This window comes from Numida meleagris, chromosome 4, assembly GCF_002078875.1.
Source record: "Numida meleagris isolate 19003 breed g44 Domestic line chromosome 4, NumMel1.0, whole genome shotgun sequence".
Taxonomy (NCBI): domain Eukaryota; kingdom Metazoa; phylum Chordata; class Aves; order Galliformes; family Numididae; genus Numida; species Numida meleagris.
In genome coordinates this window covers 88,874,062-88,900,265 of record NC_034412.1, presented here as the reverse complement: position 1 = coordinate 88,900,265, position 26,204 = coordinate 88,874,062, and the positions used below count along the sequence as shown (strand labels likewise).

Below are 26,204 nucleotides of genomic sequence, written 5' to 3'. Positions count from 1 at the left end.
TGCAGCAAGGAAGAAGCTTCTGTTATTTATGAGCTTATAGCATGTGGGAATGAATGCTGAAGTTTTCTAAACGACAGGCTTTACACATTGGGCTTTGCATCTTTTGTAGATACACATTCTTTGATTCTGTGACTTCAGTTGTTTGTTCTACACTTGTTGCAAGTTAGCTAAGCTTGGCCTAAGTGTTACTGTAAGGACATTATTCTTGACGGGCATAGACCATGCCTAGAGTTTTGCTATTTGGACAATTTCAAAACCATCTGGGGGATTGTGATGGTTACTACTCACTTTTAGTCTTAGATTTTTTTTAATTGTTTCATTTTAGAAAGAAAGAACTTTCAACTACCAAGAAAGATCGAGTGAATCATTGCCTGACAATATGTGAAAACATTGTTGCTCAGTCTCTAAGGTAAGACGATGTCTGTCCTAAACTTGTTGCATTAATATAATTTGCTGCATTAATATGAGTAGCTACTTCTGATTACTAGATACATGTAGGCTTCTTGGTAGTTGCTGATTTTAAGTGCTCAACTTCCTTTTAAAATGAAATGGTACAATGTTTGTTATTGCTGCTGTTGTTGTTGCTTGTTTTTTTTTTTAACTAAACCAAAATCTAGAAAATAGTTTTCTTTAAGCATTGATAGAGTAGGTATTATCCTTCTCCTTCAGACAGAAAAATGGAGGCACAGAAGTCAAATATTGTGCCTGATTATGTAGGGAAAGAGCAGGGAAGTGATCTCCTAACTCCTGATGAAGCACTTATCTGCTGGAGTATTTCTCCTCTTGTAAAACTGTGTATAGTGCATACGCAGTAGAATTCTGAAACCCCATTATGAGTAGCATTGATGTTTTCTTTTTGCAGTGCACATTGTAATTTTCTAATATTTGTTTATTTAGAAATTCTCCAGAATTTCAGAAGCTGCTGGGGATTGCTATGGAACTTTTTCTCCTCTGCAGTGAGGATGCGGAATCTGATGTCCGAATGGTTGCTGATGAATGCCTTAATAAAGTTATTAAAGTAAGAACTTCTAGGTATTGTGTTAACATATTCAACGTCTTCTTCATGCAGTGTTATTTTTGAAATCACACATTCTTTTAATTGCTTTACTTATTCTTGATAATCTCTTGTAATGGAAGAGTAAGCTTTAGGAAATTCTATATGTCTTCTAAGGAGAGCTTTTTATGCATGGAGTTGCATAAATTTGATATCAGATAAAGGTATTTGAACTTGCCTGTGGTAATTCATTGCTCTCATTTTTTTTTTTTAATTCAGTGATTCATTAACAGTGTTCTCTTTAAGTTAGTTAAAAATCATTTTGGGCTGGGAGGATTACTCTTTTGTAAGCATGAGTTTACAGAGTATGTAGGAAAGCTAAAAATATTGTTGAAAAGCTGACTGTAAGATGTTATGACTTGTTCCAGACTAATGGCATACTGTAATTCTGGTAGTGCTTTACTGAGACTTGGCAGAGAAGCTTTTAGGCGTAATTAGGATAAAGAGTCTGTTTATTACCATACTGCAATCCAGAAACCAGGACTCAGTGGAGAGAGCAGGTGGATATTGATAGAAGGTCGATCAAGGTCAAAGTGTGGATTCAACATATAGAATGAACCTTATGTGTAACCCATGTGAGCTGCTGCTTCCAGAACGGGTTTACCTTCACCTGTCCTTTCTTTACTTTTTTTTCCTTCTTTTGTAATGTGCCTGCGTAATTAATCTAGTTGATACAAAACTAAGTGCTTTATGAATTGTAAATAAGAGTTTTCTTTAGCTTGAAGGGGATATGTAGAAGCAAGCAAACAAAAAATCTGTACTTCTGTAGAGATTTCTCTCTGCTCATTTCTTTCTATTTGTTTGGTATCTGTATGAATTAGTGATCTGGGAAAGCTTGCTGTTTATAAGGTGTATCCCATAATGATAGGGAATGAGGAAATACAAATGTTTTTTACTCTTTTTGTTTTGTCCTGTAGCACTTTGCTCTGTTCATCTATTCATTCTAATGTACATGTTTTTCCGTTTCCAGGAGCTTAGTACTACATGAAATGCATACACCATTAAGTAACATGATTTACTTAAGGAGATGCCCTGAAACTGTGTTAAAGAACACAAACTTCCTTCCTTCTTTCATGAAATTGTTCCTCTTAGGTTCACTGCTCTATTTCGTGTTGTTGTTGACTGGATAGCTTTTAGGTAACTTGAAAAACTTCATTTTTCTTCCAAAGACTAAGGTAATTTTAAGTGATGGAGTCTTCTACCAATCATTAAGCTTGCAAGTTGGTCACAGCTGTGAAATGGCAATAGTTGTGTGATACTCCAGCCACATGAATGTATCAGACTGTTGTCAAACCTGGACACAGTTTGTGTTCTGTTTCAGTGTTCATGCTCTGTGGAAGCAACTCAGACTCTAGGCAGACCTGTCTGGTATATAAACGTAGAGGAAAAAAAATCTACAGTTTTATTTATTTTGTGCAAGTAGCAGTGATGCTTGTGATAAACAAAACGGTTTCCAGTTGAATGCATTGTAAGGATGACTAACCCTTTTGAAGCCAAGATAATAGCTGGTGCTTCTTTTGTCTTGGTTGATATCAATGCAGAGGCAGTGAACTTCAGGAAAACTTAGTTTTTAGGGGACTTAAGTGTGACTTGTCCCTAGACAGCGTAGTCTAGGCATCTGCAGTTAATAGTTAGAATGCTTCTATCAGTATAAAGATACAACATGATATTTTATTATAATGACTAGTACAGTGTGGGGCTCATGAAGATGTTGGGCATATGTTTTAGAACACGAAAATAGTGCTCTGGGGGAGCAACGTGACCTTCACTGACCGTGCATAAGCAGTTGTGACCTCCACATTAGCACATGCCATTCAAGATTTTATCATTAAGAGTAATCTTCTGAAGGTGTGAGATTGATGGTCAAGATGGTGGGTAGGAGACTAGAAATCACTGAATAATTGGACAAGGAATTAAGAATGAAATAGGAAACAGAGCACTGTATAAATAAAGCACTGTGCAAGCATTTGCACATTGTGTGAAGATTGTGTTACACAATCATATGTACATAATCATACGAATACAAAATATTCTGTAGGAAATTATTATGTGTAGTGGGACTATATTCATTTTTTCCCTTTGCCATTTGAAAGATGTAGGGAGAATGATTTGGGTTGGAATGAACAGAAAATGAACACTTCTGAGTGCTTACTTTCATTTCACATACTCTAATCCTTAATTGGACTACAAGTTTAGAGCAAAATAAAATGTGTGCACTCTCACAACGTGGTTGATCAGATACTGAAACACTATACAGCTGATGCCCAGAGTGCTTCCTAGGAATAAATGGATGCAGAAAACAGGTTAATGCATAAAAGATGGGGTTTTCAAGGGCTAATAAAGGTTATGGTACAAATACAGCCTCAGTTTGGGATATACCTGATGGTAGGCTGCATGAAAGTGGGGGTATATAGCAGGGAATAACTCCCACTGCTTGTGAATACTGTGGTTGTATTTTAGTAGTCTGTTCATGAATATCTATTACTGGCTATTGCCAGAAGGCATGGTAAGTTGGCTGTACCTGTGGTCTGATGCCATATGGCCTCTTTTGGACAGATTGAGGTCAAGTAGCTAATATCAACTAATTTAAATACCTATAATATAGTTTAATTTGTGGAATTGTCTATGTTTCTGGGGTTTTTTTGTTTGTGTGTAAAAGGTGGAGCCGTGTCTCTTGTGTAACCAGAATGTGTTAAATAGAAGATGACAGAGAGAGGCTGTTCTGAATTTTTAAAGCTGTTTTATTGCAAGTGCAACTTTGTTCTTTTGAAGTGCCTTTGCTCTGATACACTATATTCACAATGTATTTTATTGCAGGCTTTGATGGATTCCAATCTACCTAGGTTACAATTAGAACTGTATAAAGAGATTAAAAAGGTGAGTTTGCCTTCTTTCATGTCCTTCTGCAACATGCTACTTAGTGTTTGAGTATATGAGAATGTAGCATTAGTGTAAATAGCATGTTTATTTTTTTTTAAGGTCAAGATCGAAACCTCACTTTTGAAAGATCTCTGACTGCTTAAAATTATTCTACTCAGTTCCTCGCTATTGACCCTGTTTATTTAGATTTTGCCACCCCTGAAAGCTTATCTGGCAGAAAATGTGTGAGCATTTGGTGTGAACAGCGGCCTGAGTTAGCCTTAGTATATCTACAGTCAGATGAATAAGGCATACTAATGATGTTTGCTTCACTGAGTGAGCTGGAATGCATAGCTTCAAGTCAAAAGTTGGTGAAAAGTAGGTGGAGGACAGTGAAGTTCTTAATTCGCCAAAGCTTCTTGCAGGAATTATTTGACCAAGACCTAAAGTGGTCTGATACAAGTTTTAATTAGTTTGCTTTGCGAATGTGTGACATATACTTACAGCTTATGTAAGAAACACGAGTAAAAATACTGAAGCAAGCATCTCTTTGCACCACAAGTCACAATGTAATGCCAATCTTTGTTAGTTGAAGATTTTTTTTTAATTAGTGTGTGAATGTAAAGTAACAAATGCAGTTTTCAGCACAGTATCACTGAAAATCTTGTCCTGCATCTATAGACATATAGCAACTATTATAATATAAAATATAAGTGGTGTTTGTCAGACACTAATGATATTGATTATTATTATATTTCCTTAGGAGGGATAGAACTTCAGAAAACAAAATAAATAGGAAAAAAACACCATGTGGATAGCTTTTCTGTAGATGTAGTGGTTGTTTTTGTTTTTTGCTTATACTAACAGTGTTACCTTGAAGCTTTGATACGCTAGCCAAAGAAAATAAGAAAAAACAATTTCTAAACACCTCAGTTCAGTTTTCAGGAGGGCTTGATTTGAGAAGTATTTAGGTAAAGGTAAATAAAGTGTGCGGATTCTCCAAGTAGGGAGATTATGAACATGGCACCTCTCAACTTCCATAGTTTTCCACAATGCCAGCAATTTAAGGAGCTCCATTAATATCCTCAGGAACTGAATCTAATCACATTCTACTGCAGGTCAGTTGCATTATTAAGGGTGATTACACAGACAAATAGATACTAAATTCAGAATCCAAGCCGTTATGAAATGATATAGATCACTACATGGAATTTTTGAGGTTCTCAAGAGCTGAAGGTTATTTTTTTGCACATCTCCACTGCTGTCAGTTTTGTGCTGCATTTGTATCTCGGCAAGTGTTCCAGTGATTTTAGATTCTCATGTCATCAGTTTCTTTGTTGGTTGATGACTGTGTCTGTGGTATTTTAAGCTAATTTCAGCAGAATGGAAATCTCAGATGTTTCCTTCTCTTTTTTGGTTTTTATTATTCATTTTGGGTCACTTGGAAAATACGTAATACCAACTGGGAGAAAATGAAGACAGTCTTGGAGCTGACTTTGCATCCTTTTGGCTAGGAGAATTTTAGGGCTTGTGGACACCTTTTGTTCTCATCTAAGTAAAACTGCGTAAGATTGAAGCAATTATAGACATTTTTAGTAAGGATTGTTTTTTCTTGATGAAATGTAATGGTTGCACATTCTGTCTAGAATGGTGCTTCCCGAAGTCTGCGTGCTGCACTCTGGAGATTTGCTGAGCTTGCTCATCTAGTTCGGCCTCAGAAATGCAGGTAAACTCATCCTAGCAAAGAATTTTCCAAAGTTTAATGAAGGATAGACACTAGCAAAGTGTTACTGTTCTCAAATTTCAAATGTTCTTCTTCACTTGCTCCTTCCCTAATCCCTATCGCATTCTCTGTGAACTAGTTTTATTTGGTTAGGTGGTATTCTTCTAAAAGAGCTTTAGTTCTGTGCTGTAAGTGATTCTATGGGAGATGGAAGAAAACCTGTAAAGACAATTAACTGTACTTCTTAATATTCTTTTTACTTAATAATGTCAGCAAATTGTATTCAGAAGTCTTTATTTTTTGTTTTACGCAGCTAATAGATGCGTTTTCTGTGATTTAGTCATGTTAAGAATTGAGGAGTATGAATTAAAAACATTTAGATCAGTACAATTGTTCTTACCTCAAATTTGTACTTCTCCTTTATCATCCTTAGACCGTACTTAGTGAACCTTCTGCCCTGTTTAACACGAATAAGTAAGAGACCTGAAGAATCCGTACAAGAAACGTTAGCTGCGGCGATTCCAAAAATCATGGCAGCATTTGGCAATTTTGCAAATGACAATGAGATAAAGGTATCTTCAACGTAATAGTGCTTCCTGTTATATCTCAAAGCACAGTTAAACTACTCCTATTATCAATCAGATGTTACAGTAGATAGTATAATAGCTGCATGTGTGAATTAAGGCAAATGTTGTCCTTGCGTGATGTAATGCTTTGAGTGGTTGAAAAAGATATTTGCTGACTTCTTAACTCCTGTCCTTTTTCCTTTATCATTAAAAGTAAAGTAACATATCTTGTTTTTAGGTTTTATTGAAGGCTTTTATAGCTAATCTTAAGTCCAGTTCCCCTACTATCCGTCGAACGGCCGCGGGATCAGCAGTAAGCATCTGTCAACATTCGCGAAGAATGCAGTATTTTTATGCCTGGTTATTGAATGTACTTTTAGGTAAGATGCGGGGCGGGGGGGAAATAAATTTGCTTTACGTATGAGTAATGTGAAATTCATTTCCCATGCGTGACACTGAGCATATGAGCGGTTTTCAGGCAAAGAAGGGACACTTAGACTATCAGTTATACTGCTAATGCTTTCTTTATATTGAGTTGTTAGGCTTATAGAGATACTAATGTTATTTCTATCTCTCTGTGTGTGGGAAATATTAAGTCAGTAATGTTGAAAAGAAACAGACCAAGCCAGGGAAGCAAGTAGCCTGTTGGAACATGAGGAGGTCTGGGGATTCTTGTCGAGGACCTTATTCAAGAGTCTGTGAAGATTTTTATTGTTTAGCAGCCGTATTTTTAGTGCAGAAGGTCTGAGGTTGTGGTACTGTTATGAGATTCTTTCATACGTAGACTACATTGCAAATGGAGAAGCAAGGAAGACAGGCAGATGCATAAAGTGTTAGCCTTGTTTCTTAAAAGAAGAGGTGAAAAATGCTAACGCCATGTAGTGACTTTCCTCTCTCTGTCTTGAAAACGGTGCGCTACTTCTCAGTCCTCTGTTATTTGTGCAGGTATTGGTCTTTTCTGTCTCAAAGGTACTGTTTTATAACATCCTGTCAATGGTATTGAATTCAGACAGTACTATTGACATGAATGTAACATATTTTTATCATCGTATATTTTGAACTTACTGCTTTGATCAGTACTTGAGACAAGAAGCACAAGTGTAAATATTATTTATTAGGACAGTAGCCTGTGCTTTGGAGAGGGGAGTTCTGTTGGGCCTTAATTAAAAGGACAAGTGGAGGAAGTCACTCGGTAAGAGCATCTGGGATGATTAAAAAAAAGAAGAGGTGTATTTTTATCGAACAAAAAGAGGTAGGGAACAAGGGAGGTGTGACAGGGCCCTCCAGCCGTTCTCCCTCATTGCCTTAGTCATTGTGAGGAGTGTTAAATAATGCATATTTGCAAGTGTTTCTACATTTTAAAAAGATCTTTAGTTGCTGGATGGTGGTTTGGTCTTTTTGTTTTAAAGAAACTGACACATGGGTAAGCAAAATATCATGTATTGAAGTTAACCATTGTCAGTAAGTTTATTCTCTTCTTACCCCCAGGCTTGTTGGTTCCTGTAGAAGATGATCATCCTACGCTTTTAATTCTGGGTGTTTTACTTACACTAAGGTATCTCATACCTTTATTGCAACAACAAGTGAAGGATACCAGCCTGAAAGGCAGTTTCGGTGTAACAAGGAAGGAAGCAGAGATTTCACCTTCACCAGAACAGCTTATACAGGTAAAACATATGAGGAATAACCCTTACCTGGAGAGTATCTGGAGGGGAGTGGGAGGAAAATCTTTCATGTAGTACGATGAAATGCGAGTTTGGCATTGAACATTCCACGCTCTTCGTTTTGGTAACTGATAATTTGTCTACTGGTTGGAATTCCTGGTAAATAATTCTGATAACAAGAAATCCAAGAAAAATGCTTGTTAGGTGTTCCTGAAGAACACTTCATTAACATTAAAGCATTATTCGATGTGATTTTTCCTTCTCTAACAATAATAAGGAAGCATCTTAATGGAGACTTCTACCAAGAAGGCAGTTAAATGACTAGAGTTAAATAATCTTCTCTCTGGGAAAAGGGTGATGAAGATTACATACACCCTATCTGTGATTTTTTAATGCATTTTAGTGCATTTTTAATGAGATTTTATGTGGTATATGAGGGCAAATATAGTATGTTGTGTCTTTACAGAAACTTACTCCAGTATTTTGTTGTTTTTCAGGTTTATGAGTTGACTCTACATTACACTCAGCATCAGGACCATAATGTTGTGACTGGAGCTTTAGAATTACTACAACAGCTCTTTAGAACACCACCACCTGAACTTCTCCATGCCTTGACTGCTTTAGGGGGCATTGCACAGGTCAGTGTATCCAAAGATGAATCTGCCATCAGGAACCGCAGTGGGAGCATAGTGGAGCTCATAGGTAAGCTGTATTTTTAGTAATTTGAGTTAAATTGAGATGATGGGCTCTTTCCTTAATGTAATCTGAAAATATGAAGTACAAAATAAAAAGTGTAAAAGTATACATAGCATTTCTCCAGGTCCAGGAAAAGATCCCCTGGCATCCCCCCCTTTAAGTAGGTGTGCATCTGTTGAGTAATGAGAAACTCCGAAGTAAATTTTTTTGTTGTTGTTTTTTTTATTTACACAGAGCAGGTTAACAATGGTGACTGATTTTTTTCACAACATTTGTGTTTTTTTAACTAAGCACCTGACAACTGTGATTCATAGAAAGCTGATCTAACCAGAATTTATGTATTAACTACATCTATTAACTAAGAGTTTTGTGCTGAATAAGAAAATAAACATGAAATTAAAGCATGACCTTAGTTTATCCATAACTTTTAAAATCAGTTACTAATGTTCTTGTCTGTGAAGTGCATGTTCTTAAAATTGTCTTTAAACTGCTACTTACCTGTTTCAAAAGAATCAGTCTCTGACTGGATTTCTGTAAGGACTTCTGTGTTGGACTATCGGATCATTCTAGTATTGCTGCTCTTAGAAGGTAATTCATTAACCAGGAGCAATCAGAGCAGTAAAATTAAGAACACATATTTTTTTTAAAGCAAACTTTGCTCAAGTTGCACAGAAAATTAAGAAGTCATTTGATGGTGCAAAAAAAAAACTTCATAAGCAGCAAGTTTGCTAATTTTTCCTGGCTTTTTATTTTTATTTTTTAACTTCCCATCTGTGGCTGTTAGAATTCCTTCGTGATTGCAGCAACTCTGTCTTTGCCCTGATATTTCGCTTTCTGTGATTTGCAGCTGGAGGGGGGTCTTCATGCAGCCCTGTTCTTGCAAGAAAGCATAAAGGTGATTATTTCCAAAATCAAATTTTTAATTGCATTCTTCTCTGATTTTTATTTCCCCCCTATTTCATTGTCCTGCTGAACTCTGGTCTTCATTCACAAATGCCTTCCTGTTATCAGCCAAACTTATCACTGTAAATCTTAAAAGAATTCTAACATGATTTCTGATGGTTACAACCAAGATGTTCTAAAATTATTCAAAGCTCATTCTTATTTTTGCTGTACTGCACTAGCAAAATTACGATGATAAATATTGATGAAATTTTACTTTTTAAAGAGCATATTTAAAAGTACTCTATCTGAACTGGGCGTTCTTCCTTTTGTCAGTAATGCTTAACCTTTAATGTAACTCACAAAATAGTTAACCTTCCTGGTTTTGGTAGGCATATTTTTTCTTGTTTCACTAATGCACGTGTATGTTTGCATGTTTTGATGCAGTGCTTTTTAATTAATTTTTCTGACCTGACATTGACAACTAGGAATACTCATTCTGTGTCTTACTGTGTATATTATCATTTCTTTAGCAAGCAACACATTTAGCAGGATTTAAAAAAATAAATCTTACTCTGAAATATTCTTTTCTTAGTTTGTGCAGAAAAGTACTTCAAGTCTGGTTATTATATACTTTGATTAGGGAGTCGTATCAGTAATGGAATCACTCTAGATACAGCTCACAACAGATTTGTCATCTGACCAAGATATTGCTACTACTGCAGTGAAACTGCGTGAGAGTCAGTACAAGCGCTGTAGGCAGACAGGTGTTGAATACTGTCAAAAGGTAAACTTCAGGGAAAGATAGTTTAAGACTAAATAGGATTAAACAGATTCAAGGGACTGCTCTAGCACCCACCTTACTTTTCTTTCCCCTCAAATATGTCCTTCCATCTTTGTGTGCAAGGAATCTCACTATGCTTTATTGCATAACAATATACCTAAATATGAAACAATAACAATATACCTAAATATGAAATAGAGGGTAGAGCTGAATGAAGTGAAGTATTTATCACTGCACCAATAAGCACTCATTTGGAAACAGAGTGAATGAAAAGTTACTCTGAATATAGGTATTGCTGCAGCAATGCAGACACAGAATGCAACGAATCAGAATAACAATGCATATAACTTGTAAAAAAAGGTAGAATTGTGACTTTGATACTTAGAACTCATAGTCTTCAGTAGAGATTTAATAATAATAATAGTGTGAATTCAATTAGCTTGTTAAAACAGTAAGCTTTCTGCTGGAAAACGTGTATGAGCCGTTTTTCTTATCCTCTTTTAAGATCATGATACAAATATTGTTTTGTGGTGTAAAAAAAAATGATGTAAGTGAATTTAAAGAAATCTGCTTGGGATGTTCCATTTTGTACAGATTTAATCTCAAATTCTGAATTGTTCATTTCCTACCACTCTTCATTATAGAAAGGGGGAAAAAATGAGCTTATCCTCAGTTCTTTCTTGAGGTAGTTTTGCATTTTAATGACATATACAGTAGTAGAGTTTAGCTGCTAGCCATAGGTGAAACATCTCTAGCTATAATATTCTTTCATATGTGTAAAGTGAAGCTAATCTACAGAAATCTGTGACCCTCATCTTGGAACTCACCTGTGCCGAATATTTTCAGTTGTACTGTTTCAGAACAACTTTGATTTTGAGCAGCTGGCTGGTGCTGGTTTGTTTGTTTTAACTTTAGAAAATTATTTGCAAAGGCTGAAAACTCATTTTTAAAAGAAGGAATATGTTCTGTATCTTAACTGGTTTTTATTTATTTATCTCAGAGGAACACTATCCTGTGGCTTGTTCTATAAACTGGAGTAAAGAAACAAAGTGTAATATGCCCAATAAGTATTTTTCAATGTCCTTCCTCTTCTTTCACTCACTTTTAAAGGTGATCAGCTGTGGAAAGCAAGAAAACTCTGGTTTGTTTCAGTAAGAAGGATTTGAATGTGGGAAAGAATAGAGAACAGTGTGCTGTCTTTCATGCTTTGGGTTGGGAATTCTTAGCACAATTTTACCCATTCTTGTGAGAATGTGCAGTTCTCAATAAATAGCACAATAAATATATTTTGCACAGAACATACACAGAAATTTCATGTTACCTTTCTGCCTTACATACAGATTTGAATACAAAAGTCTGTTAATGCTTTTTTCCCACTGATAACTTATATGAGATATAAAACAATTCACCTAGAGTTGTCAGAATGTTGATATCTTGCATGGTAAATCTTGGACTGCTGGTGAAGTTCATTCTGAAGTGCAAAACAGGCTTATCTCTAGCCAGCTGTCGTGAATACCTCTGAGCAAACGGCTTGCAGGATGCAGAAGGATGGACTCAATTGTTCCCTCTTTTCAGTAGAGTTGTATCTCTGTTTTACTCGCAGGCAGTGAGCATCTGCAGGTATCTTTTTTTTTTTTTCACTGCCTCTGTTTTAAATAGATATTAAACTGTGAGTAAAAGGACTCTAAGGTGTTTGTATTAGGCTATAAGTGGTTTTCATTCTTCCTATGGCAAAAGCCTCTCTAAAGACTTTTTGCCTTAGGGGCCCCTGGATCTTAATGGATCTTATCCATGGTCCATCATTCCTTCCCGCTTACGCTGTCTTGTGCTTCTAGTCTGTGTTGCTCTTCCCCCTGAGCATTTTCCCTTTTTATCATTGGAATTTCAGGCCCTAACCTGAGAGTAGTCTTTGACTGATGATTTTAATGGCCTTAAGGAGTGAGGCTATTTTATTATTTGCGGTGCTTATTGTCCCTCTGAGTTGAGGGCAGATATCCGGATGCCTTAGTAATATGACATACTTGAAGAAATTAGTGGGATTTTAAGTACAGTCCACAAAAATAAACTGGAATAAATAAAGATATGAGTGGTTTCCTGAGTGGTTAGACCATTCAATAGAATTACTTAACTGTGTTTCTTCATTGCTGTTTCTTTCCTGAGTTGATACTGAGGGACTGGATCTTTGCTTTCTTCATTCCTTTCTCTTTTCCATTTGTTGCCTGTCATAGGTTTGAAAAAAATATTTGTGATAAACTTTTAAGAAATAAATTTTGCATCTAAATAGCTTCAATTCTTAATCATTTCATAACCATTTCAAGTTGACTGTAACTTTGGAAAACTGTAGACCTCTTTCTTCTACCAATTCTTAGGTAAAATACTTCTTGGTGAGGAGGAAGGTTTGGAAGATGATTCTGAAACCCGATCAGATGTCAGTGCTGCATCATTTGCAGGTAGTTGACATTCCTTCTAGCGTTGCCATCAACCTGTATTACTTTATGTTATGAAACATTTCTTTTATTGTAGGTACGTAAAATATAGAAGTGTGTTTATGTTAACTGCTAAGTGGATTGGCACTCAGAGGATGTGATAACCTTAAATGCTCTTTGGTATGAAACATATACTTACATAATCAAGTTGACTGCGTATTTTTTTTAAAGCATCAGGCTGTCACATTGAGCTACTGGTATAGATGTAGTGGAATAAAGGTGAGGAAGGAAATGCCTTACAGGTGATTGCTTCTCTACTGTAGTTACCGGTTTTCCTTAGCCTAGTTTAATATAGGATATAGTATTTAAAGATACCCATATAAAGAGTAAAACATTTGATTGACTCAGAAATATCTGTTTTGCAGCTTCTGTGAAAGGCGAGATAACCAGTGAACTAGCTTCTTCATCGGGTGTATCAACGGCTGGGTCAGTAGGGAGTTCAGCTGCTGATCCTACCGGACATGATATCATTACTGAACAGCCACGTTCTCAACATACGTTGCAATCAGACTCTGTAGACCTGTCAAGCTGTGATTTGACGAGTACAGCTACTGAAGGGGAAGATGATGATGTGCTTAGTCGAAGCTCTAGCCAGATCAGTGCTGTCCAATCAGATCCCACTATGGACTTGAATGATGGTACACAGGCTTCCTCACCAATTAGCGATAGCTCTCAGACTACTACTGAAGGTCCAGACTCCGCTGTAACTCCTTCGGACAGTTCTGAAATTGTAAGTGTGCAACGGGCAGAGGGGGGATCCCCTTCTACTGAGGGTCCTGACATATCTCAGAGCTCTTCCATGGAGGGCCCAGACTTGGATTCCTCTGCTTACTCGTCTTCTACTTTTCCATCCTCAACTAATAACAATGGAAAGGTCAGCAGCTCACACCCCTTTTGGAGAGCTTGACCTCCTTTTAACACTTTCAATTCAGCAGTAATTAAAAATGACAAAGCTATCAGCAGTCTTTTCAGAGTGTAGGTCATATGAAGGCAAGCATCAACAGTTTTCCACTCATTGGAAGAATGTGAATATTAAAGGCTTGATATAAGTATGTTCTCTTAATATAACCTTGAGTTTTTGTAGATACATTAATAATTGTTTTCATGCAGAAGGACTAACGGAAGTGTTAAAGGGTGAACAGTCTTTGGAATGCTAGAGGAATATTTTTGAAAGCTAACGCTTCACATTGTCATCTGCTTGTGCTTTTTCACTTGATGACACAATGCATTTTTTTTCTTTTTATTCTGTCTTACAAATTTCTCCTATACTGGAAGTATGTTGCATGATTTACTAATGCAGCAGTTAAGTATCTAATAAACATCTGAAGTATGCATACAATATAGCTATGGTAAGAAATTCATCTCTCTGTTAGGCAAGTGTATTATGAGGCTGTAAGTAAAATAGCAAAAATATAATTATTTGGAGCCGGAGCAGAAAATGCATTAGGGGGAAAGTGTGAAAATTCTTCAGGGTTGTGGGTCTTTGTTTTTCTTTTTTTCCCCTTCAAGTTTCCAAACTTCTGACTTAGGTTTACTGCTAGCTTTGGAAGAGTAATAGTCTAATACCTACAAAAAATAGTAAGTTTACAATTTTGACAAGCAAATACTCCTGCAAATGTGAGAATACAAGATCCAAAGGAGCGATGGTAATTGCACTCTGTGAATAAAATTTAGTCAGTACAGAGGTCAAAGTGAGCAGAGATCTATTGACAAGTTAGATTTGTTGATTAGACAACTTGTGCATCTTGCAAATTCTTGCCACTGTTGTGTATGTCAGTTTGCATACTATATAATAACCATAATGATGAATACATATATACATATTTTTTTTCCCTAACTGACAGATTTTAGTGGCATCCCCTTTATCTACCTGTGGGCTTTTTAATTAACGATTTCCAGGTGCTTATAAGGTCTGGAAGTAACTGAAGAAGTATGTTGTATTTTCTGATCATGAATTTTTTTTTACTGTTTTTTGTTATGTTTTTAAATTTTTTTTGTCTTTTATGGCTACTGTCCCCAAATACCTACTGTCTATAAACTGCATTGGTATAAAAAATTAAAATCCTTTTCAAATGTGTCAATTTTAGCGCACTGATTTAGAATGGGGGAATTAAAATATTTTCAAACTTACTTGTCTTTTGTTTAGTTTTCTCTACACATTGTATCCTCAGTTTGATTTTTGTGTATTCAAGACAAGTGAGTTTATGGGAGTGTTTGACCGCAAGGGACAAGATCAAATTATGACAGTGAAGCTGTTAGTCATGGTTTGTAACTAGTGAGTTAGAGGGACAACTGTATTCAGAATAAGGGGGCAGAGAGGGTTGTGGAAAAGGTAGCTTGCTTACATGTTCAGCCTTCTCAGTGCTAACATCCAGGTTCATGACTTGACTGGAAGAGTATCAGGTGTAACGATCCTATTGTAGCTCAAATGTTGGAGGAGGGAGGGGAGCTGCTCTGGGGCCTGCACGCAACTGTATGCTAACGTATCAGGCTCGCATTTGCTTTCAAATTATTTCTAGGTTACTAACACTGCATGTTTAAACTTTATTACTGTGTGTTAAGCTAAGTTATTATAAGTACTGTCTTTGTACACTGTAGGTTTTGGAGGGTGCTGAAGGACAGTATTCTGGAATGCAAATTGGGCAGCTGCAGGATGAGGAAGATGAAGCTGCAAATATTCTCCAGGATGATTCATCAGAGTCCTTCAGGAGTTCTTCTATTGGTAAGTTGATAAATAAAGGGGAAAAAAATAGATAGAACTAGTGACACCTTTAGGGTAGATGTTACAGGTGAATCTGCTATTTTAGGAGACTTAACACTTGCTGAAATGAGTGTGAAAAATGAACTACTAGATCAAAGTGAACTTCAAATGCTTCTAGTGAATAACTTGTTTTGATCATTGCTAATTTATTTTTCATGTTTTATAATTAAGTTCAATCCAAGTGCTTTTAATTTGCATCTAAAATGGTATTTAATGAATTGCCTTTTTTCTAAAGCTCTTCAGCAGCCTCACCTGTTGAAAACCATGAGCCATAGTAGGCAGCCTTCTGATAGCAGTGTTGACAGATTTCCATCAAAAGAAGATGCAGTGGAACCTACTGATCATGAAAATAAGGTGAGAAAGTGGTCTTGTTTAAAATATAAAACAACTAAGTTTAAAAAAAAAGTTTGTGATCATGTAAATCAATGATGAGCATGGGTAGCCTCTATATATAGTGTACTTCATTATAAGTCAAAATTAAAAACATTAAATAATAAATCTGAGTTGTGTATTCATCTTACATTAAATGCTACAAGTGTTAATCTTAAATGCAATCACGAGCAAAACTATAACGGAACTCGTACTTAAGCTCCTGAGAATAGAAACCTCTTTTATCAATGCATTAACAGTGTACACCAATTACCTGAAATATTTTTATATTTATTGCTAGCTGTGTACATAACTGATCTCCTCAGAAGTTACTTATGCCTTACTGTAACTTCTCTTTCAGCAGAGATGCTCATGCAGTTCTAACTGTTGGTTATCTCCTCTTGTGTTTTTTGACTTTAGTGTTGGATCTTGTTCTGAGCTGAGATAAAAGGAGTTAAGTTTGTGGCAGGCAGAGCTTAGAATAACTTGGGCTACTGTGTAAGTGTAAAACTGCAGAAAGTTGTCAGTGTTCTTCGGAAACAAGAATGAATTGCTTCTCATACAAAGTTTCCAAAGATCATTGATTAGTGACAAAAAGTAGTTTATCAAACTCCTCCAGATATAAACAAGTCAGGGTAATTTCTGTAATTAAAATTAAACCATATTAAACTCTGATGCTTGAGACAAGCTTCTTGAAAGCATTAAGTTTCAAGAGCTTTTTTTGGAATATGTATTAAATGTACTTCATATTACAACCTCTGAAGTTTTGGCGCTGTGCAGTACTTCTAAATCGTGTTGTGCTTAATGATTTATTTAAATTGAAAATTAATTCTTATCTCCGTGATTTGCCTTCAATAGCCCTCCAGGGTAAAAGGAGACATAGGTCACTATACCGATGGAAATTCTGCTCCTTTAGTACACTGCGTTAGACTTCTGTCAGCTTCTTTTCTACTTACTGGGGAGAAAGGAGGTAAGTTTCTCTTCAGACTCATAGCAGTCCTGATTTAAATGTTCATGCTAGACTACAGAGAAACCTAGAAACGCTTAAATTTATGCAATTTTTATAGTGACTCCCATTTTGAACCATTTGACATAGGAAGTGTTGCTGTAATTTCCTTGTCAAATACTGAATTACATCTACCACTTGTAAACTCTTGTGAGATAAACCTAAGGGGCTGTTGCATCTTTGCACCTTTTTGTGGGGCCATCAGTTTATAGGTTGTGTGGAGCTGGCAAAATAACCTAATAACGTGTATTTTCACTTGGTAGTTGGGTACATGGTTTGTCTTCTCAAAAACTATTGATTCCTAAGTAAAAGCTAAAGAAATAATTTTCTCAGCTGCAGTCCATTCTACAGAAACTCCTAAAAACATGTTTAGAAGACCATAGTTCTAATATTATCACAGTAGTTTGTTTATATTGCTTAATTTGTGATACATAAATCAAGAAATCAAGATAAGTAGTATCTTTTTTTTTTAGCTTTACCTGTTAGCTGTGTTTTCATTCAGTATTGTTGTTTGTTGTTTTTTTTAAAATATTCTCCAAGTTAGTAGTCTGATTGTCCCTGCTTATGTATGGGAAATGTAGCTCCAGAAATTAAATGATTTTGGTTTAAGAAAGCAGAGAATTGAGCCATGGTTTTCAAATTTCAATTTTTCAAATTGAAATTTCAATTTTTCAAATTGAAATTTCCAATTTCAACTTTTTTCTCATTTCTAGCATCTCTATGCCTTTGTATAAGCTAGTGTGACCTTTCTTTCTTCTTTTTTTTTAATGTGTGTGACAGTGAAAGGTAAAATCTTTTTGACAGCAAGCAATTGTTAGAAGAGGCTTGTGTGGGTCAAAAGAGAATCGTTTACCTTTCCTGAAAATGTCAGTAGGTATTTTTCTGGAAAGCCTGTATGATACATACACTTGTTTTAATTCTTTCACTGGGAAGTCTCTCACAGGTACATGTGTAAGTGTCACTGTGACTCAAGTGAGCATTTCAGGCCTGCTTGTTCTTTTTCTAAGCTACTGTTAGTTGCTCTGCTAATGTACTGTTCCTAGAAAGGCAGGATAGCAGCTGCGTTCTCAGCATTGGAGGAAGAGAGCTGGAAGTAGGGGATTATTGTCATTACTTATTATACTGTTTGCTTCCCGCCACACCGCCCCCCCCCCAGAAAAACAACAACAACAAACAAAAACAAAAATTACCTGCTACCACTGATAAACTGGAAGCTATTTATATCATAAAAAGTTATTAATTAATTTAAAGAACAATTTAGGAAGCTTTTCAGTATTCTATTTTCCTTTTACTAGCTTTAGTTCCGGATAGAGATGTGAGAGTCAGTGTAAAAGCCTTGGCAGTAAGTTGTGTTGGAGCAGCTGTTGCCCTTCATCCCGAGTCTTTCTTCAGCAAACTGTATAAAATACCTCTTGAAGCAATGGGAGAAGACTATGGTATGTTGTAGTTCAGATCTCTTTTAATAATGTGTTCGGGTTTTCAAATAAGTGAAGTGGCATCTATACTGAAAACTCTTTAAATCCAAATGTTGCATCGGTTTGTATTAATTTGCTGTGATAGTGGTGTCTGTTGCAGAGCCACTGGAAATAATGTTACTGAAACATAGGTTTTTTTTCATGGGAGTTGAAGAACTTTACTTCTTCAGACAAGTAAAAGTTGTTTTAACACAACTGCTATGTAAAAGTTGTTTGCTTGTCACATGGCTGCTTCTAATTTATAGATGATTTTTATATCATTAGATTAGTTTTTATGAATAATAAAATACAATTTAAAAAATGATACAGTATCATCAACACAGACTTGAAGAGTTCAACAGTTTGGATGCTGATAGTGGTAAAATGGGGTGCTGACCAAAACATTTTCTTAGATTCCCCAGAGCATTTTGGTTTTGATTGCAGTATAACATGAGATTCAGGTTAGATATTTGGAGGATTTTTTTACTCAGAGGGTGGTGAAGCAGTGACACAGGCTGCCCAGAGAAGTTGTGGATGTCCCATCCTTGGAGGTGTTCAGGGCCAGGTTGGACAGGTGGGCCCTGGGTGGCCCAGTCTAGGGGGTGGTAACCCTGTCCATGGCAGGAGGTTGGAACTGGATGGGCCTTAAGGTCCTGCCCAACCCAAGCCACTCAGTGATTCTCTGATATGATTGATCAGTGGTTTTATATGTAATTGTCAGTCTGAATGTTGTGATTAATATGTGTAATACATTGAAGGGATGTATGTAAGGTAGAACAAAAAAAAGCTTACTGTGAAAATTTGCTAGTGTTGATCAATATAGTCAGTACCTCCACTGAAACATTTTTAGGTATCAGTTAAGTCTAAGACGAGTATCTTTAAAATAAAGTAGTTGTAACTTGTTTTCTTAGAGGAGCAGTATGTATCAGATATTCTGAACTACATTGACCATGGAGATCCCCAGATTAGAGGAGCTACTGCTATTCTCTGTGGAACAATCATCAATTCTATTCTGCTTAAATCACGCTTTGATGTGGAAAAATGGCTAGTAAATGTCAGAAGCTCAACAGGTAACAATTTTTTTTTTAAGTGTATCTATTTTTTCTGTAGCCAAAACCTTCTTTTGTTTGATTATTCTTGAATTCTTTTTTGTTAGGAAATCTCTTTTCCTTGGTAGACTGCATACCTCTATTACAGAAAACGCTGAAAGATGAGTCCTCTGTTACGTGCAAACTGGCTTGTACAGCTGTGAGGGTAAGCAGAAGTAATTATCTACTTGCAATACCACAGATCACAGGGGCCTTATTCATTGTCTAGGGTCCACTATTCTCAGGTGTATGAACATGCAGCAGAAAATACTTCTTCCTCAGTAAGCTGATTGTAGAAAGCATGGGTTTCAGGCATAGAAACGGGGGAACAAACAACTGGAAAAAACGTTGGTAGATCCTGTAGCAGTGTAATATGATGATATTTTGAGCAATGAAATACGTACAGATATGAGCTGTAATGTTAAGTTGACCAACAGTAGGGTGAGCATGTTAAGTATAAAGATTATCTAGTCTTAGCAGGGAAGTATGGATGTTTATCATCTGGATTATCCTCTATTTGGAAATCAAAGAAGGAATGAGAGTAATGACAAGTGAAATAATGAATATTTTCTGACATAATTAAAAAATAAAAATGAAATTGAAACAGATTTTAGAAAAATAAGTGCTGTAAAACGGGTGAAAGATCCTTCAGGCAATTGTTGAAATAAAGATGGTAGCTGAATTTATGAGTGCAAGTTACAGCATGAGAATTTTATTTCTGTAATAAAATCTGTGAAAATTGTCCTTTTAGAAAGCAGAGGGATTTTTCCTTGAGGAATTTTCCAAAAATACTACAAAAAATAGGAGAGTGAAGACAAAATGGAGACCGAGGGAAATGAATACATCAGTGACAGGCACAGTGTGACTGATTGTATTACAGCTTAGGGGTCAGTGAGACAAAGTGTGGCTTTCTGTAAAATGTAGGTTTTTGATGGATGAAATGATGATTTCTTGTGATAAGAGGGATCTGTGGCGCATCTGAAGGATTTTCCAGCTACTGGAATAATGCTATCCCTTTAACTAATTGTTCCGTGATCTTAGTATTTATGTATTTGCCTGACGGAAAGGGACCTTGTTGTGCTGATGGACAGTTGGCTGAATATGAGCCAGCAGTGTGCCCAGGTGGCCAAGAAGGCCAGTGGCATCCTGGCTTGTACCAGGAATGGTGTGGTGAGCAGGACTAGGGAAGTCATCCTGCCCCTGTACTTGGCACTGGTGAGGCCTCACCTCGAGTACTGTGTTCAGTTTTGGGCACCTCAGTACAGAAAGGACATTGAGGTGCTGGAGCAGGTCCAAAGAAGGGCAACAAGGCTGGTGAAGGGCTTGGAAAATATGCCCAACAAGGAGAGACTAAAGGGACTGGGGCTGTTTAGTCTGGGGAAGAGGAGGCTGAGGGGAGACCTCATTGCTCTCTTCAAATACCTGAAAGATGATTGCAGTGAGAGCAGGGCTGGTCTCTTCTCGCTGGTGACAGGTGACAGGACAAGGGGAAATGTCCTCAAGTTGGAGGTTTAGGTTGGGTATCAGGAAAAACTTCTTTACAAAAAGGGTTGTTAAGCACTAGAACAGGCTCCCCAGGGAGGTGGTTGAGTCACCATCCCTGAATGTGTTTAAAAACCATTTGGATGTGGTGCTTAGGGACATGATTTAGTGGTGGGTTGTTAGAGTTAGGATACTATGGTTAGGTTGCAGTTGGACTTGATGATCTTGAAGGTCCTTTCCAACCTGAGCAATTCTATGATTCTATAGTGGTTTGATTTTAGAAGACTTCAGTGGATATTGCTTAGTTCAGACAACTTGCTAGCCATGTGTAACTTTTTACTCTCAATACGTAGTGTAGTCTGACTACACTAAAAAAAAATCTTTACTTACATGCCTTTCAGCAGAAATATTGACAAGCTTTTTGAGTTGCTAATCCTCAAATGAGAAAGTATGCTTTTGTGTAGTAAGATAAAACTCAGATTTTTTAAAATTCTGTAACTTTTGGAAAAAGTCACACGTTGTTCATATTGTTGAACAGTCATTGAAATGAGGAAGTATGACTTCTTCAAAATCTAGAAATCAGAACCAGGTGTCTAAATATATCCTATGGAAATTATCGGAGATTGTTTTTGAACAGATAGTAGTATAGTGCCCGTGTTCCTAAGCTCCCATGTTATTTGGATGGTTGTCCTCTGAGGCTTGGATTCCTCTCCAGAGTTTAAATTCAGCAACAGGTTTTAGAAGTTTTCATGGGGTTAGCCTTCCAAAGTAGCTACCTCTGGTACTTCTGCTAGCTCTTAAGCAATAACTTTAAAACACATTTTAAATAAAACAGATGGTGGTTGTCAAGCATACTTGAATTTCGAAAACCTTTTCTGTAGTATAACTGAAAGCTGTTTTTTCTTTTTAGCATTGCATCATGAGCTTGTGTAGTAGCAGTTATAGTGAACTAGGTTTACAATTAATTGTAGACCTCCTTACGCTGAAGAATAGCTCATACTGGCTAGTGAGGACAGAACTTCTGGAAACGCTTGCAGAGGTAGATTTTCGGTAAGTGTTTATATTTTCCATGAGCATTGTAGCTGCAAAGATGCTGTATGTAGGATGCTGCAACCATAATGGGGATCTTTTCCTTCTGAAAAATTAATGAATTCCATAAAATTAGTTCAGACTGGTGATTCATACAACGAATATCTGAATTCCTATGTCAAGTTACTGGGACTAATAGTACTGCATAGGAGATTTTAGTTTAATCTGTTCATCAAGTTTTCGTTAAACAGTGATATTTTTGAATGTGTTACCGTTTTTTCAAAATTGTCTGGTACAATTGTGAAGTGTAGCTGAAGGTTTTCAATGAGGAAATGTAATTCTTTTATGCTAGCAAGGTAGTAGTTGAGCAAATAACTTGCCTTTTCTAAAGGCAGTCAACTGTGTGTTTACTTTTCAGGTTTTCTCTGCAGTGGTGTTTTCAAAAATAAGCATATAAACAAAGTGCCCATAACACTGAAGATAGATTAATAACCTGTAATGTTAGCTAATGCATCTTAAATTGTTTTTTATCATAGGCTAGTCAGCTTCTTGGAAGGAAAAACTGACAGCTTGCACAGAGGAGTTCATCATTATACTGGTGTAAGTAAATTATTCAATCAGTATACTTTATTTCCAGATTAAAATAACAATGCAGTTTTGGTACTTCATGTTTAAATTTAGTCAACACTGATAGATAAATGTTTTGTATGCATTGGACTCATGTTCTGACACTACAATTGGAAAAGTACTTTACTACTGAGATAGCAATATCTTTGTGTTCTCTGATCTGTTTGGTTTTTTTGCTTGTTTTTAAAGTTAAAAACCTTTCTGCATTTCTGTATTTAAATAGCATTTTTTTCCAATTTAGTGTAAAGATTGTTTTACAGACTTGTATGACAAAAGAAATCTCGCTGTTACTCTGTCAATATTCTGGTCAAATGATGAAAGTGTTCAATTAACTTTACTGTACTAATTTATTTTATAGCTACTAAAACTTCAGGAGAGAGTGCTCAATGATGTTGTAATCTGTTTGCTTGGAGATGAAGATCCGAGAGTGCGACATGTCGCTGCAGCTTCATTAATGAGGTATGTATTTATTTCAAAAAACAGTCTCTGAACTTTTTTATTGTGGATATAATAACTAAAATAACCTTCTAGTGTTGTTGTTATATTTTAAGAAAGGCATAAGAGACAAGTGCAGCTTTGTGGTATTCTTAATTATCAGATAATTTTGTTTTGCTTTTATTAGCATGACAGTTACATTTAACAATCACATTATGGGGGCCACTTTCAGTTTAAACTTCTGTATGGTGGAGAGATTTGTTTTGTATCCTCACAGTAGCTGATGGACTTAAAGTGAAGCAGTTTTTTGTCATAGAATTAGCTAGGTTGGAAAAGACCTCCAAGATCATCCAGTCCAACCATCCACCTACCACCAATAACCCCACTAAACCATGTCTCTCAACGCTATATCTAAACGTTTCTTGAACATCTCCAGGGACGGTGACTCAACCACCTCCCTGGGCAGCCCATTCCAGCGCCTGACCACTCTTTCAGAAAAGTAGTATTTCCTAATGTCCAGCCTAAATCTCCCCTGGCGCAACTTGAAGCTATTCCCCCCTTCCTGTCACTAGTTATAAGAGAGAAGAGGCCGACCCCCAGCTCTCTACAACCTCCCTTCAGGTAGTTACAGAGAGCGATAAGGTCTCCCCTGAGCCGCCTCTTCTCCGGACTGAACAATCCCAGCTCCCTCAGCCGCTCCCCATAAGGCCTGTGGGTCATCCTAACTTGAAAACATTGTTTCTATATAAGTAGCATATTTTAAAATTTTCATGCTCTTTGATTGTAGGAAAGTAGCCAAACTAGTTAAAAAGTGGCTGCTGGCTGTAAGCTGCTACAGCTGCAATTACTGTCCTGAGGCACTAGACAGTAACAATTAGTTGGTAGTTGATTTATTTCAATTCAAGAATGCTGACAGAGAAATACTCTAGAGAAGTGGTTGTTATAATGTGTGTAGGTAGAGATCCTACCTAAAAGACACACATATTTTTGAGCTACCATGTGTGTAGAACATTTATTTTGTTTTTTTTAACTCTTTAATCGCTGTAGAGACCAACTGTGTAAAGATAAATTCAATTTAACAGTCCAATGCGAGTTTTAGTAACAAATTTAATTTACAGTTTGATATGCGTAATTAGGATGTACAGCTTTCTGAACTGTGTATGAAATAATTTCTAAATATTTTTCTTTTGGACAATTTTGCTAAGGCTTGTTCCAAAGCTGTTTTATAACTGTGATCAAGGACAAGCTGATCCAGTTGTGGCAGTAGCAAGAGACCAAAGCAGCGTCTACCTGAAACTACTGATGCATGAAACACAGCCTCCATCTCACTTTGCAGTGAGCACTATCACTAGGTACGTTGTGTGGCTTGTCTCACCTTAAAAGGAACGTAGATACATTTCAATTCATAATGTGTAAAATCATATTTAAATCCTACTTATGCTTTCTTGTTGTAGGAGCATCTGTGGTAGTTTTAGGCTCCATGGAAACAGGCTGAGGTTTAAGGAATAAACTGGTGTGTGAGTTTCTAGTGATGTGCTCATGCATTAATTATAGCGAGTCATTGTTCTGTGATGACCTTCCTTCTCTTCATCTCAGGGTCACTCTATTTGTCCATTAGATTGCATGAGTTAAGTGCAATGTTGCCAGCTAATTTTGTTCTTCAGGTATGTTAATCAGGGCTTATAGCTCTAAACATCAAGTGACTGTCACTGCAAAAGTCTGTACTACCTGTATAAATTCTAATTTTGATAGTGGGGTCTCATTGCTGTATTTTTACTGCCAACTGTACATTCCTAAACTTTAATGTTTTCTCCTCAGTCTTAAAGACAGCCTGAGCTGTGTGGTTATGAAACCTCTTTGCTTCTATGAGTTTGTTGTAGAAGTTTTTAACTGTGTACCTTTTCCATACATAATCTTGATCGTGTAACTCAGGGTTTATGTTGTATTTTTGAAACAACTGAACTTTGGGAGATGCACAAAATAGGTTTTTTTTTTAACACAGCAGTAATCAAAGTTGTATGACCATGCAAAAATGTTAGGTGAGTATGAGGAAAAGCAAAGACTAATGCTAAACTGGCAATGATTTCTGGAAAACCTAGTTAAATGCTGAGTTGGTCTAGAGTTTCTGTTTGCTATCAAAGAAATTTGATCGATAAACTAAATATGAAAATAGAATTAGCTGGTATTTAGAATGTTCTCATACTTTGTATTTCTTAATACATTTGAAAAAGCTGTCTATAAAATCTGTAATAGTAACTTAAGCCATGATAATTTTTTAATAAGGTATGTTTGAGCTTTAAGTACGTGTTTTAGTACTATAAATATTTTTATTTCAGAACATACAGAGGTTACAACATGCTGCAAAGTCCCACAGATGTCACTATGGAAAACAATCTTTCAAGGGTTGTTGCTGCAATTTCCCATGCATTGACAATATCCACTACGAGATCACTTACAGTGAGTTTTCTTAGTTTCCTATGGTGGTTGACTTTTTTCTTATTTTTTATTTTTTTTTAATTCCTGCATGTATGTATCTGCATACTGTATTTGGTATTGTGACAATAACGATATATTTAATTCTCACTTTTAAGGTATTTTGTTGTTGTTGCTGACACTTCTAGTGATGAAACTGATGCATACTTGGTTTTGACTTTTCAGTTTGGCTGCTGTGAAGCTTTGTGTCTTCTCTCCACAACCTTTCCAGTCTGCACCTGGACTGTAGGATGGCACTGTGGGTATGTTCTTCATCCAGTGTTCATGCTTCTGAAATTAATGCATATGAAAGCATAGTACTCTCACTTGGGTATCAAGTGTCCTGGTTTAGATACTTGCTGTTAAGCTCATCTTAGGAGTTACTCTTGTGTATGAAGTCGTTCTCTGTTGCCTCTAACTATCAATGAGCTGTGCCATGTGAGCTGTAAAACTAGCTAGAGAAGACGTGCACATATGTGGACTGTTACTTTCTTCGTCGCTATTGACGATTTCATTAAAATTGTGGAGAACTGTTATTAAATGTTAGCAGCCATGGTGTCCACACTTGCCAGATTTGTGGAGTTAAGCATTTAGTGGTCTCCCTTTATAAGAACGTTCAGGTCATGCCCTATCCCAACTGAGACCAGGACGAGTGTATATATGACTATTTCTTCAATAGGTTTTAGTGTCTTCCTATTTAGGTTAGTATGCATACTTGCCAAACAGATGTTTTGCATTTCTTTGTATGAATCTCAAGAGGCATCTCT

The 26,204-nt window shown here is 36.5% G+C and overlaps 1 protein-coding gene across 3 annotated transcripts in view; it reads left to right on the top strand.

Moving 5' to 3' along the window:
• The window catches only part of HTT (huntingtin), an 81,549-nt gene that overhangs the window by 5,350 nt on the left and 49,995 nt on the right, over positions 1-26,204 (top strand). For 2 of the 3 annotated variants that reach the window (XM_021394521.1, XM_021394523.1), the window contains exons 2-24: positions 326-409; positions 898-1,018; positions 3,872-3,931; positions 5,560-5,639; positions 6,070-6,208; positions 6,441-6,582; positions 7,691-7,869; positions 8,364-8,568; positions 9,410-9,457; positions 12,598-12,678; positions 13,080-13,444; positions 15,313-15,436; positions 15,711-15,829; positions 16,703-16,814; positions 18,146-18,286; positions 19,216-19,374; positions 19,461-19,558; positions 21,785-21,924; positions 22,440-22,503; positions 22,889-22,989; positions 24,171-24,317; positions 25,302-25,422; positions 25,624-25,700. In XM_021394521.1, the coding sequence (XP_021250196.1) occupies positions 326-409; positions 898-1,018; positions 3,872-3,931; positions 5,560-5,639; positions 6,070-6,208; positions 6,441-6,582; positions 7,691-7,869; positions 8,364-8,568; positions 9,410-9,457; positions 12,598-12,678; positions 13,080-13,444; positions 15,313-15,436; positions 15,711-15,829; positions 16,703-16,814; positions 18,146-18,286; positions 19,216-19,374; positions 19,461-19,558; positions 21,785-21,924; positions 22,440-22,503; positions 22,889-22,989; positions 24,171-24,317; positions 25,302-25,422; positions 25,624-25,700 (2,907 nt within the window). The remainder of the gene's footprint in view (positions 1-325; positions 410-897; positions 1,019-3,871; positions 3,932-5,559; positions 5,640-6,069; positions 6,209-6,440; positions 6,583-7,690; positions 7,870-8,363; positions 8,569-9,409; positions 9,458-12,597; positions 12,679-13,079; positions 13,445-15,312; positions 15,437-15,710; positions 15,830-16,702; positions 16,815-18,145; positions 18,287-19,215; positions 19,375-19,460; positions 19,559-21,784; positions 21,925-22,439; positions 22,504-22,888; positions 22,990-24,170; positions 24,318-25,301; positions 25,423-25,623; positions 25,701-26,204) is intronic. The other variant, XM_021394522.1, reaches the window with a different exon arrangement.